We start from the raw sequence: 13,039 nt of genomic DNA, 5'->3' as shown, positions 1-13,039 counted from the left end.
TATGGCCTCTGATGTTGCAGTACGTCGCCTGGGCATAGGCAGTGTCGCTGACACCTCCCCTCAACCCCAAGGACAGTAGTTTTAGCAAGGCTCTCTTGCTGTTTCTTTCCCTGCCGTCCCTGCAAGAGTTCTAGTTGGTCTGTCTCCACTGTTATCACGCTGTGCTGTTAACATCCACTAATTGCTGGTGGACCTCTCTATTATTTGACAATGTCCTGGGACATAAATTGCCACACAGTTCAATCTAATTGAATTTAGGTTTTTGTAGTTGTTGAGGTTTGTTCCAACTGTAGGGCTACTCTGAACTTCCACTTTCATTCTCTGTTGAAATTCTCACTGGCCTTCCTTTCTGCTTGTTTTGCTAACCTGGAGATCCCAGGCTCCTCTTACTTCACCCCCAACCCCACCTGAAATCTTTGTCTGCAGCAGCATCCTTATGCTTCAACTTTTCTCTGTTCTAAATAAAGTCAGTCCCTTTAGGGAATGCTATGGAAGCTGTTTTTACAGCCTGCTTCTCCCACTGGGCAGAACCTCTGTGCTACTCCCCCAGCACTGGGGATGGGGAGAGTAGCTGGCTTTGCTAGTAGTCTGTAAGTAAAGCAGTGGGTGGTAGCCCCTGATCTTCTCTGCTTGCCTCTCCTTCCATGGAACCTCCACCCTAATCACTATTGCTCTAGTTTATGAGTACACCAGGGCAACAGTGATTAGAAAACAGTATTCCTGGGATAGATATTCTGTGCTACAAGTGGGGACTGGGTGGAGGAAGGCAGGCTCAGACCTCTTTGCTACTGCTGCTTGCAACAGAGCTTCTGCAACACAGACCTTGGGGGAATGAGAGATGCTAGCAGTCTGCTCCTCCTAGGGATAAACTGTAGGCCAAGACTGGGAGATGAGGGGAGGAAGGGTGCAGGCTCATGGTTCAAATACCACAGAGACTCACTATTCTTACCAGGATTGAGTATTTTCTTGGATAAATGTTTCTGTTTGCTGTGTGCTCTTATGACAATTTCCAGAGACTTTAATTTCTAAAAAAATATTTACCAGTTATGATTGTTTCACCGAGGGGTCTGTACGTCTCCTCATGTTGCTATTTCGAAAGTGCTTCTTGATTTGTTTAATACATGTCTTAAAATATAAGCAATCAAGACCCTTTAAATAAGGCAGTATGTTCACAACCTGAAAAAGCTTTCTGTTGCCATCAGTTGACTCAACAACACCATGCGGCATACAGAATAAATACAGTTCTTTAAGTTACTGATATTCCAGAAGTAAAGAGTGTTTCTAATCATTTACAAGTGCAGTCTGTTACACCAGTAAATGTTACTTGACCTCTTTATAAAGTAAATAATGCTAGGTAAGAATTAGTCCTGGAATAGTGTGCTGAATTTCTGTTTCCAATCCAGTAGATTAAAAACACAATTGTGAATGGTATAAAAATGTAAGAATCATATTGTGATAAAACCAATCTCAAAAATAGAGAATCCAGACCCGACTCAGACAATTTTAGAACTCAGAAGTTTTCCTCAACTTAAACACGAGCTCCACACAGAAAATATCACAGATGTTTTTCAATGTGATGCAACTGCATAAAACTCTAGAATGTGACCATTAGGAGACGAATGTACTGAAATCAACAGAATTTAGAAAACACATCTAATTCTGAAGTCAGGAGACGATTTACAAAGAATTAATCATCATCAGAGTCAGAATCATATTTCTTGCCTCGAATAATTTTCTTTTCCAGTTTTGTGAAGTTTGTTCCAAATTTCTTTTGGCTCTGAAATGGTGGCTCCGTTAAATTTCCACTAAAAAGAAAGCAAATTTGAAAAACACTTATTCTGTATGATTTAGTACAGCTGGTATACTAAACTGCACAAAAATCTATCCTCACTGTAACACAAGGAATAGAGTAAAATTTTCTTTAAAATGTTGGTGTCAAGGAAGAGGTATATTATTTACACTGATAGTTAACAGTTTTAAACCTTACTATGTACTACTAAATGCTTTAGATCAGCGTTTTATTTTCTTGTCATTAATTACTGATTAACATTTCACGGGGTGCACCAACAAAATTTCTGACTGAAAAAGCATAGAAGGAAATCAGTTATTTTTATGTGTTTTGGGTATGCTGAATCTGTATTAGATTCTTTCCTAAGAATGACACAGGAAAACCATGCTCTATTTTTGATAGCCTGTTATGACTGGTTTGATTCTATTTAACATCTTTTAATGCTTAGATCTCTATAGACATCAACAAAACTCGTGGAATTCATTATCATTAACCCAGAATTAGTATGGAACTCTTTTCATGACGCCTGAAAAATATTTCGAAAATATCTGGAAATATTCCTAGCAGCTAGATCTTGGTTCTGAAATATCATTTGCCACTGAAAGGAACCATGGCGCCTCGGAGAAAAAGCTAGTTCCTATGGAGAGTATAACACGAGGCCCCCTAAAAGACCTTACGTGCACCAGAAAGAAAGTGCTCAAAGAATTATGGGGATGTGTCAAAAGGACACAGAAGCCAGTATGAAAGGCTCTCACTGGCCAAATTTGAGGCAATCTGAGCTTCGAAGTAAATAACAGCAACAGACTATAACCCACTGAATAAAAGAATCCACAGCCCATTCTAATACAGATAAATGAAGAAGTAAGTTAATGTGGGGCCTGGAGAAGTTCTTCCTTAAATCACCAGTTGGCTTGGTGGACAACTGGTTAACCAGTGCACAGTCATCACCACTAGCAATGAGACAAACCATCATATATCTCCTGATATGGTACACTGAGAAGAAAGAATACAACATCACTTCCATAATACACCTGTGGAAAACACGCAGAATCTGAATCTAACTTTGAAACAAACTGGGAAATGCTCTATAAAATAACTAGCTTGTACTCTTCCAAAATGTTAAAGTATTGAAAAACAAAGGAGGGGAACAAGTTGCTACAGGTTAATGGAAACTAAAAATACATAGTAAGTACACAGAACCCATTTTTCCAGTATGGAGGACATTATTGGGACAATGGTGGAATTTGAATAAGGTCTGTAAACTGTATTTTGTGTTTTAATAAATTGTACTGTGGTTATATAAGAATGTTCCTGTTCTTAGGAAATGCACACAGAAACATTTAGGAGTAAAGAGACAATATATCTACAACGTCCAATCAAATGGTTCTGAAAAAAAGTTTATATATATCTAGAAAGAGAACGATGAAGCAAAGATAAAATGTTGAAAATTGAGGGACACGGGTCAATGATATACAAGAATTCAAGAATTCTTTGTACTAGTTTCCAACTTATTTAAAGTTTGAAATCACTTCAAAATAATTCTATTTAATATTAACATTTTACTTAATATTAAGAAAATAAAACCTAAAACTCCAAAATCAATCACTACAATGTAGGAATGATTTATGCATGTGGAGGAGAGATTTAGAGATAAAGGAGGAAGGGAAGTAAAAAGATGAGTGAGGTTTCTACTTATCAAAAGGCACTCTGACTGGAATAACTGGAAAATTTCACCTGTTATTTTTGCAAATCAAAAACAGGCCCAAAAGATAAGACGATATGCTCCGATTTGTGGAATTAGATAAATTACTTGTCTAGAGAAGTGGACAAAGAGATAAGCGGAAAATGGAAGTTGGATTTTATCAACAGATGGTTTTCTGAGACTGTTTCCCAGAGTAAGTAATTTAAGCTAAGCATAGAGATGAGATTTTATACGTTTTATCAGATTCTACAAGTGATACAGGAATATCTACTTTCAAACATTAGATTTTTCATGTAAGTCATTATCAATTTGATTAAACTCGTTTAAATCAGGAAGGAGTCAATTCTTTTGGAGTGTCATTTGGGTTTCCAGATTAACAGAGAATTAGATTCCATAGGCTCTGTTAGTTTGAAAACTTTTATAGTTAGATGGACTCCAAGATCCAAGATCAATTTTATTTATAACTCTGATTTTGCTGTAAGATCGTGCTAATATACACTTTAAGAAATATGCTTTTCCTTTGTGAAAATTTTTCTACATCTCAGCTTAAAGATCTTAGTTCCATAAAATAAATGTTAACATAAAAAAATTCTCTAAAAAATCAACTGGGTATGTGAATTAATACAAATTGATAGTTTACTAAAAGTTACCTGTAATTGAGAATATCAGAACAACCCAGCCTCCATTCTAAAGTTTCTGTGGTGAAGTCATCTGTATTTCCTAGGTCAGAAAATCCAACAACAAAATCTTGTGTTTTCCCATCTTTCACCAGTGCTAGCGTGGGAATGACTTTGATATGCAGTCTCTCACAAAGGAAAGGTGCTTTTTCCACATTCAGCTTCAAAAATTTGGTCTCAAGATGTTTCTTGGACAGTATCACCAAATGTCTGTCTAGTATTTTACACCTATAAGTGACAACACATAGAAAATCAAAAGCTAAAAACAACAGATTTCTTTTTCAAAATAAATATTAAGGCACACCTAAGCTTTTAGTTTTTCTGAATCTCATAATCTGGCAGCCAACCTATGCTTCGATCAGATAACCTCATTTCCATTTCACAGGTTAGGTACCTCTTTTTCTACCTCTCATGATATCATATTCTAGAAAGTCAGATCTCCCTTAATGATACTTATAAAAAACGAAGTATTCAACTTATGCCTTAAGTGGTTCACAAAGCTGTCATGTTCATGGTTAAGAATAAAAAAATTGTCATTTCCCTTATGCATGTTTCCTGGCATCTCATAGGTGACAAATCTGAACTTGACAGAACTGGGAAGACAGTTCTCAGAATTAGAAGGGAACATGTGGGGCCACATTCGGAAGTCACTAAGAAAGACTGAATGGTGTCACTGAGAAGGAACCTTCCAACTGTGCAACTCTGTTAGTGAGCAGCGTATCAAGGTTAAGGGCTACAAATATGGTCATTACGGTATGAAAAATACCAGCAGTAACCTTCATTAAGCCACCTGAAGGGTGGAAAGCGATCTTTTCTTTAAATTATATTTTAAACCGGCCAACCCTCTAGTGTTTCTGAAAGACTACTGTAATAATCTTTTGAGCAGTAGTTCTTACCCAGAGGTGATTATTACAGTCAACTTTTAAAATATGCAAATGAATCAAAATTCTCTAGGAGTTGAGCTGAGAAACATGCAAGTGATTCTCATGCCCAGCAAAGTTTGAGAACTACTGCTTTCGATGACTAAGACACCGAACGCTTCATAGCTGGTTTTACTAGTAGGCTTTTTGGGTACTTCTTGGTATAGTTTTTCCTGAGTTAGGTTTGGGTCCACGGAGTTTCTTATAACCTTGATGCATCATCGCCTGAGTGATTCTTTTTATATATCACCCATGTACTGCAGCAATGGGATTTCAGTGAAAAATGGTAGGGGAATAAGCTGTTTTTGAATGAAGTTCCAAACAAGTGACAAATCATTTTGAGAAATACGTTCTTGAAGATTTGTACAAAAATCAACTCCATTGTTTTATTGGAGTAATACGGAATCTATTTTAAATAGGTCTGAGTCCCACTTGTCAATTAATCCATTTTTTAAAAATCCAGAAGTAGTAGTTATGGTGTAGTTAAAACAGCATTAGGCTTAAAACCTGGGTTCAAATCCTCTTTTATTATTTAGGAGCTGAGTGACGTTAGGTAGGTCACTTAATCTCTCCAAGTCTTAGTGTCCATGCATGAAGCACAGGAATTATACGTGCTTACCTCCAACGGTGATTGTGAATGCTCCAGGATTTTATAGAACACGAAGTATCTAGTGTACTATGTGCTAGAAACTTTGATATCTACCTATCTATATCTCTATCACCTCATTTCAATCTTGACTTTTCAGTTCTGTTTTAAGGTAAGTACTGCTGGTGCTGCACTGTTTATAAATCCATCAAGTATACTTACTGAGTACCTACTACGTGTAGTCAGTGCTGCTCTACGGCTAGGAACCCAGAGCACAGTGGGCCACACGACACAAAGGCAAACCCCCTGCCTTCACAAAACTAACAATCTAGTGGGCAGAGACATCTAATAAATAAGTGGACAAATAATATCAATCTTCTATTTACCTTCCTAATCCCTTTCCCACTTTCCCTTATAGGAGATTTCATCATCTCAGTTATTTTCTTTCATCTTTATTTTCTTAGTCAATAAATCCCAGGCAATCAGTCCCTGAAAGGTGTTAACTAATAGCCACGTTGTTGGGTGATGAGGTAAAGACAAGGGCCAGGCAGGCTTTGGAAATGCGAGAAGAGGGCAGGGCTGGGATCCCAGGGAATAACAGAGACTCTGCATTGGAGTGCGTGTCTAAGGGGGGCAGGAGCTACTTGGCATCAGTGAATTGCTTTCATACAATTCTAGGTCTGTTATCAAGTTATCTGATACTTAAAAAAAAAAAGTCTAAAATCTGATTAGTTGCCAACATTTAAAAGTTTTTTTTGCCAACACTTAACTGTTGGCAAGTATTCAAATTTGGGGGCTAAAAAAAAAAAGGCTTGAGTCCTCTGGTTTAAGATGTAACCTCTTCTGGGGCTATTTTCACTTTGAGGGATCTGCCTCCAAAGAGAGGTTGGCAGACCTGGGTTCGTCTAATAGAAATCACTTTATTGTCCTTCCAGCCATGCCTGGTGCCACAACTCTGCTTCAGGTGAAAGGCTTGGTCAAGCCACAGTCTCCTGGTGAATTGCAAGTTGAGAGGAAGTGACTGAATTCAAAGCTGGTGTTCAGGTGTTGGCCTCATTTCCAACACTGTGGCTGTATCATAATAGTAGGGACAAAAGTAGAATTCTTTTGGCATTGATAAAAAAAAGTTAAAGTGTTCATTTCTAAGATGTTTTAAAAATTAGCTAGTGAAAATATAGTTCAGGAAATAGCCATTTCTATGGAAATACTGATCTTCTATAGTTTGTACTTTTGTATGACACTGGTTTTTAAGTTAATCTTTAATGATTGCTTAACTTTAATATAATTCTCGTACAAAGAGACAACTTAGGAATTACTTCCTTTTATATTTTTCTTAATTTCTCTATTAAGTCAGTGTATCTCTATTTAACAATCTCATCATGTTCAAGAACAGTCACCGAGGGAAACAAATTACCTCAATGTGGAGTCTCTGTAGAAATGGCAAACCACTTTTTTACTCTCCTTGACTTCTTGAAAAAAGTCTCTCTCACTAGGGATTTCTCTGTATTCCCCATGTCCTTTTGAAAGCCATTCCTGATTTGGAGAAAAGGGAAAATATCACACATTTGAAATACCTCTTTCAATATCACTTTATATTTTATGTCCAAATCACTATAATGTTTTGTAATCAAGCTGACTTTATCTTACAGAGAAACGAATTCCTTTCGGTGATGTACTTTCCTATGTTGCTAGTGTCAATGCAAATACAGTCTGTGGGCCGTGACTATCTCCACAGCATGGCTCATATTTAAGATGATTATCTGTCTTGGTAACTTAAAACATACGTTTTCTTAGAACTTCGAAAGTAAAAATTTAGACTACAAAGAGACTTAGAATGTAACCATCTACTTAATTTCTTTGCACTGAAACTATTAAAGTCAGAAGCATTTGATCTAAGTTACTACATAGCTTTAAAAAATAATGCTTGTGAGATAAAGCCAATCCGTCTTTGGGGAGGGGGCGGGTACTGCAGCTCTGAAGCTCGGGAGCCCTGTTTGCTTTTGATGACTAACTCAGAGACAGCAAACCTCTTCTGTACTGGCCACCAATGGGTAGTGTCCTGGGAAGAAAAAGGTGTTTGTCTTCACGTGGTGTCCAGAAACAAAGATCCCGCAAGTCACCTAATCCAACTCCCCAAATCAACAAATCAACCCTTATCATCCATGTCGGATAGACATTTCAGCTTCTTGAACCTTTCCTGTGGCAGGAAGCTGGTCCCCTCAACTGGAAGCTTGTTTCCTTTCTCAGGAGCTGGTTTTAATAAAAGGGAGGACTGGACTTGCAGGCAGAAGGCATGGGCTTGAATCACTGCCCTTTCTGAGTCTCACTTTCCTCATTTGTAATGTGGAGATCATAAAGCAACTATCTCATTGAGTTACTGTGAATGGACAACGTGACAATAACTACAACAGTGTCTGGCAGGTGTGCTTAAAAAGCATTTGTATATGTACTCTCTGTTCTTAGAAAAGTCTTCTCACACTGAATCACAGTATATCCAGAACAGTGGGCTATGGAGCCCAGCTTGGACCTCAGATGAGAAAGAGAAATTCTAATCTCCTTCACGTCAGCCCTTCAAATATCCTACATCGCCTATGTCCTCCCTGCTTCACATTGAGCATTTCCATTTGCTTTTGACTTTCTCCTATGAAATGACTTCTAGACTTTTTCATCTTCTGGCTGTCCTCCTCTGAACAGTCTTCCAGAAGTGGTCCAACTAGAAAGGGGCAGGAGTGCCATCCCTGGACTTACACTAACAAGGCCGAGACTGCGTCACCAGTTTTGGTATCTATACATTTCATGTTGGCTTACACTGAGCTGAGACCTACCGGAGGCCCTGATATTTTTCTCCTTATTTCTTTGGTAAAGCTTCCATAAAGAGTTTATAAACTGTCAAATACACTCCTTAATGACGCATTTGCTTTGAGCACAGCTAAGTTATGACAGGCTTTCTCATAACTCCACCTGAAAGGGAACCCACTGACCCCTATTCCTCCCAGGGTTCTTCCTCATCCACTCTCTCCTCAACCACACAAATCTGAACTCAGAAGATTATCCTGGGCGCGTGTTTCCTGTACTTGACTGTGGATTAATACACTGGTCAGGCTAATTCTGAATGTGTCTTTAAAACAAATCTTTTTTCTGGGCAAATTTTTAATGGCATTAGGTACTTTGAGGTCAAACCACCCTAAGAACTACAAGTGACTACTGCAGCACGGGTATATGTAAGTTGTTAGAAGCATACTGTTAGAGCAATTTCAGAAAGCAGGGCAGAGAGGTTACTTGTTTCTGCTGCTGAGCTCTCCTCAGTGCCTTGAGTCTCTTTTCTTTGAGGTGTTCCAACTCATCCTCATCCATCTGATCCAGTTTCTGAATTTCCGAATCCAAATGTTCTTCCACTTGCTTGGTTGTCTGAAGCAACTGATTCTCTAGGACTTTTGAAAACATTTCAACAGATGCATTCGCTTCCATTCTTCTAAATGGTACAGTTCAGCCTTGATGCTGGGGAGAAGGTTTACAAAGTTAGAGAAAAAAAATAAGACAGGGGCTTCCCTGGTGGCGCAGTGGTTGAGAGTCCGCCTGCCGATGAAGGGGACGCGGGTTCATGCCCCGGTCCGGGAGGATCCCACGTGCCGCGGAGCGGCTGCACCCGTGAGCCACGGCCGCTGAGCCTGCGCGTCCGGAGCCTATGCTCCGCAACGGGAGAGGCCACAACAGTGAGAGGCCCGCGTACCACAAAAAAAAAAAAAAAAAAAACGACAGTTTTCTCTTAGTTTCAAAAATGCTAGCAAGTATATAATTTGTAGTCCACAAAGTGTTCTGCTGACAACCAAGCACGTCATGTTAAGAATTTTTATTTAAATGTTTTAAAATTTAATTTTCAATGGATTATAGTTACACTCCTCAAAAACGATTTAGACCAAAGTTTAGGTGCTTTTGATTTAGTTTGTGTTTTACTACCCTAAAGCAAAGACAAATCTTTAAGACCATCGCCAGACCAGAAAGGAATGACGAAATTAAACCTAGTGCTGTATACTGACAGTGTTCTTTACCAAAGGAAAAGGGAAGAAAAGCAGAAATGACTGTGAACAAGATAAAGTTTAACTGCAGTGAGGTTTTACACACATACACGCCAAACTTTGCTTCAACATAGAGCAGAGTTGAGCAAAAGACATATTTTTCATCTCTGCCTAAATGATTTTCGTTTAGCTCCGAAGAGAGCTCATTACAACTTATGTAAAGAACTCTGCCTGATGTTCCCTAAGCTTTAGTTTCCATTCCTGTTCTCCCATTACCTAATAAAGTCTATGAGGCCACAAAGATTGATACTGGTATTGATTCACTGACACTCAGTGTTCTTAACTTTGAGGTCAAACAATATAACACTACAAATATTAAAAAGAATATTGATTTTTCCATCAAACCTCTATGTAAGATAAGAGTTTAAAAATAGAATCTAGGGACTTCCCTTGTGGTCCAGTGGTAAAGAAACCAACTCCCAATGCAGGGGACGTGGGTTCGATCCCTGGTCGAGGAACTAAGATCCCACATGCCGTGGGGCAACTAAGCCCTCGAGTCGCAACTACTGAGCCTACATGCCTCAACTAGACAGCCTGTGTGCCACACACTACAAAGCCCACATGCTCTGGAGCCTGAGCACCACAACTAGAGAGAAGCCTGTGCTGCAGTGAAGAGCCTGCATGCCACAACGAAAGATCCCGCATGTCGCAACTACTAAGACCTAACACAGCCATAAATAAATAAATGAATATTAAAAAAATCTAATTCAGATTAGAAAGGAAGATCTCTCTCAATTACATATTTATTTTATATTGGCATATAGTGATTTATAATGTTAATTTCAGGTGTACAGCAAAGTTATTCATCTATACATATACACGTATCCTTTTTCAAATTCTTTTCCCATTTAAGTTACTACGAATATTGAATAGAGTTCCCTGTGCTATACAGTAGGTCCCTGTTATCTATTTCAATTACATATTTTAGAAGAAATGTATTATTGTTGCTGGTAGAAAATCAAATGTTTTATGGGTAGCCCTGAATTTCAATTTATAATTTGCCTATCAAAGCAGGAGGCTGTTGCATCTCAATTAGTTATGTGATACATTTGCAACCACTACTGAAGCACTTTCAAAAATCTGAATAAACTTGTGAGCTTATTCACCCAGCTTCAGACACGCAGCCTGGCCCACCAGACCCTCTATAAATGTCGAAGTGAAGAGAAATAGTCTTGCAAACTTCGCTTCTGATTCCATTTTTCTACACCTGAAAAGAAGCTTTTGAAAAGCATACTGGGGACTTCCCTGGTGGCGCAGTGGTTAAGAATCCACCTGCCAGTGCAGGGGACATGGATTGGATCCCTGGTCCGGGAGGATCCCACATGCCTCGAAGCAACTAAGCCCGTGCGCCACAACTACTGAGCCTGCGCTCTGGAGCCCACGTGCTACAACTACTGAAGCCTGCGTGCCTAGAGCCCGTGCTCCGCAACAAGAAGCCACCGCAGTGAGAAGCCCATGCCCCGCAACGAAGAGTAGCCCCCGCTCGCCGAGGCTAGAGAAACTCTGCATGCAGCAACGAAGATCAAACGCAGCCAAAAATAAATAAATTAAAAAACATACTCGATTTCACCTTGTATTCCTGGAGCTAGCAGTGCTGTGAACACTGCAGATGCACAAAAAATGTTTGTCAACTGTTGAAGGAACGTGCGTAACTTTTATTCAAATTATCATTAAGTTTCAAAAGTATTTCCGGTTAGAAAAAAAAACAATGTAACTTCCTCATAAACGCTATAAAATTTTAAAGGAGCCGTATTTCAAATGTAGCAAATGAATTTCACACTCTCTACCTCCCGAAAAAAACGTAAGGCTGTGACTCAGGACTGGGGCCAGACGAGGCAAAAACTCGACATTAAACATTGACTTGCATGTCACATCCTGTTCTTTACCGGGGGCGTAGCGGTTGCTTATCCCTAGAGGTTTATAGGCTGAGCTCAGAATTCAAGTCTTGGATAACCGGGAGGAGAAACGATTAACAAGGGCTGCTCTGCGGGCAGGTGGTGCTGGTCACCGCATTCAGAAAGGGGGAAAGGAGATGGTGCAGGTATCCTGGGAACTTCATTCCCCAAACAAGCTTCTTTTTTTCATTTCAACTGAATGGTGAGCAGGGACTTGTCCTCAAATTACCTAACCATTTCCTTGATCCCCCGGCATGCACCCGCCAAAACAACCAGGGGCCTCACCCTTAACTGCACGCCAGCCGCTTCCCAAAAGTACCCTCGCCACTCCCTGCGCCCCCGGAGACAGATGAGGGCAGAGTTGAGGTGGTCCCGGCTTCAACGCCTCCCGGGGCGCATGCGCCAAAGCTTCCTCCGCGGCGCGGACACCCTCGCCCGAGCCGCGCCCCTCCCCCGCCCAGGCAGGAGGCTGAGCAGTCCATTAGCACCGAGATGCATGGCCGGCTTTTTCACACCACTCTCTGCCTCACCTGAGCTCTCGGTGATACCTGAGAAGTGAGGAACCAGCTTCTCCAGAAGAGCAATCCACTCCGGCTTCCGCCTCGTAGCAGCTTCGGGGTACTGGGGAGCGGCCGTCACTTCTGCCTCCTCATTGGCCGCGGCTCTCACGCGATACAATCTGCGACGCCCCAGGAAGTGGAGGGGGGGAAGGGAGGGGACGTGCGTGCGGTGAGCGCTTCTGCGCGTGCGCTCCCCCCACCCTTCCCCGCCCCACCGCCCGGAACCGAGGTGGCCCAACCTCTCCCTCCCTCCGTGTAAACAGCCCAGAGAGCAAGGAAGCGATGTATGCTGGAGTTTGTAGTTTCTTAGTGCCCAGCCTGGAGTTGACGTTCTTAGGCTCTGACATAATGTTACATCAGAAATGAAATAGCTACTGTCTTCCTCAGGAGTGACACTCCAATTTCGTTTCCATTCTGTTTATTGAACTTTTCCCCTTTTAAAAAAAAAAGTTGAAATATAACTTATACGCCATAGTTTTTACATAGTTAACACTCGTAGTGTCATCGTCCAGATCCGGATATAGAACACTTTCACAACCCTAATAGGTTCCCTCGCGACTTCCCTGACACACAATTTTAGAACTTGCTCTCGCTTTGAATGTAAAGGTTATGATCTATTTTTCAGAATTAATGGGTGTGTCCTTGTTTTATGATTTCTGGTTTGTTTGGTTTATTTATTTATTTTTTTGGTAAGTCATGGACTCATGTTGTGCTGGATTTCTCTATCTCCCTTGGGAACACCTGTACAGCTCACCAGGGGTTCATTGTGGTTCTTTACTGAACTTCACGCATCTGAGAGTACAAAGGGACCGAGGTTAAAGGTGGAAGGGAAAC

The 13,039-nt window shown here is 40.4% G+C and overlaps 2 protein-coding genes across 5 annotated transcripts in view; one reads left to right on the top strand and one right to left on the bottom strand.

Annotated features, from left to right (window-relative positions):
- Positions 1-1,499: 1,499 nt before the first annotated feature.
- Positions 1,500-12,345, bottom strand: TXNDC9 (thioredoxin domain containing 9). 4 transcript variants are annotated; one of them, XM_067704183.1, is made up of 5 exons: positions 12,194-12,345; positions 8,954-9,172; positions 7,089-7,207; positions 4,142-4,396; positions 1,500-1,805 (listed from the first exon to the last, which is right to left on the bottom strand). In XM_067704183.1, exons 2-5 carry the CDS (start codon positions 9,140-9,142, stop codon positions 1,688-1,690), a joined length of 681 nt encoding a protein of 226 aa, XP_067560284.1. In that variant the 5' UTR covers positions 9,143-9,172; positions 12,194-12,345; the 3' UTR covers positions 1,500-1,687. The 4 variants fall into 4 exon arrangements, with proteins under 4 accessions (XP_067560284.1, XP_067560283.1, XP_067560285.1 ...); XM_067704182.1 differs by having other exon boundaries at positions 12,176-12,335; XM_067704184.1 differs by lacking the exon at positions 12,194-12,345 and adding an exon at positions 11,931-12,072.
- Positions 11,726-13,039, top strand: part of EIF5B (eukaryotic translation initiation factor 5B) — a 69,419-nt gene continuing 68,105 nt past the window's right edge. Inside the window, exon 1 of the mRNA XM_067704171.1 lies at positions 11,726-11,847. Coding sequence (XP_067560272.1) covers positions 11,783-11,847 — 65 coding nt within the window. The 5' untranslated portion in view covers positions 11,726-11,782. The remainder of the gene's footprint in view (positions 11,848-13,039) is intronic.

Source organism: Pseudorca crassidens, chromosome 14 (assembly GCF_039906515.1).
Source record: "Pseudorca crassidens isolate mPseCra1 chromosome 14, mPseCra1.hap1, whole genome shotgun sequence".
NCBI lineage: Eukaryota > Metazoa > Chordata > Mammalia > Artiodactyla > Delphinidae > Pseudorca > Pseudorca crassidens.
Note: the sequence above shows the minus strand (reverse complement) of the source record. Positions and strands in the feature narration are given on the sequence as shown.

What these genes read in the sequence shown, in the direction of transcription:
- TXNDC9 (XM_067704183.1), bottom strand. Translation starts at nt 9,142, where the DNA reads ATGGAAGCGAATGCATCTGTTGAAATGTTTTCAAAAGTCCTAGAGAAT. An exon ending in GAGCTCAGCAGCAGAAACAA is followed by an intron (nt 7,208 to 8,953) that starts GTAACCTCTCTG and finishes TCTCCAAATCAG; the next exon opens with GAATGGCTTTCAAAAGGACA. An exon ending in TCTGATATTCTCAATTACAG is followed by an intron (nt 1,806 to 4,141) that starts GTAACTTTTAGT and finishes CTTTCTTTTTAG; the next exon opens with TGGAAATTTAACGGAGCCAC.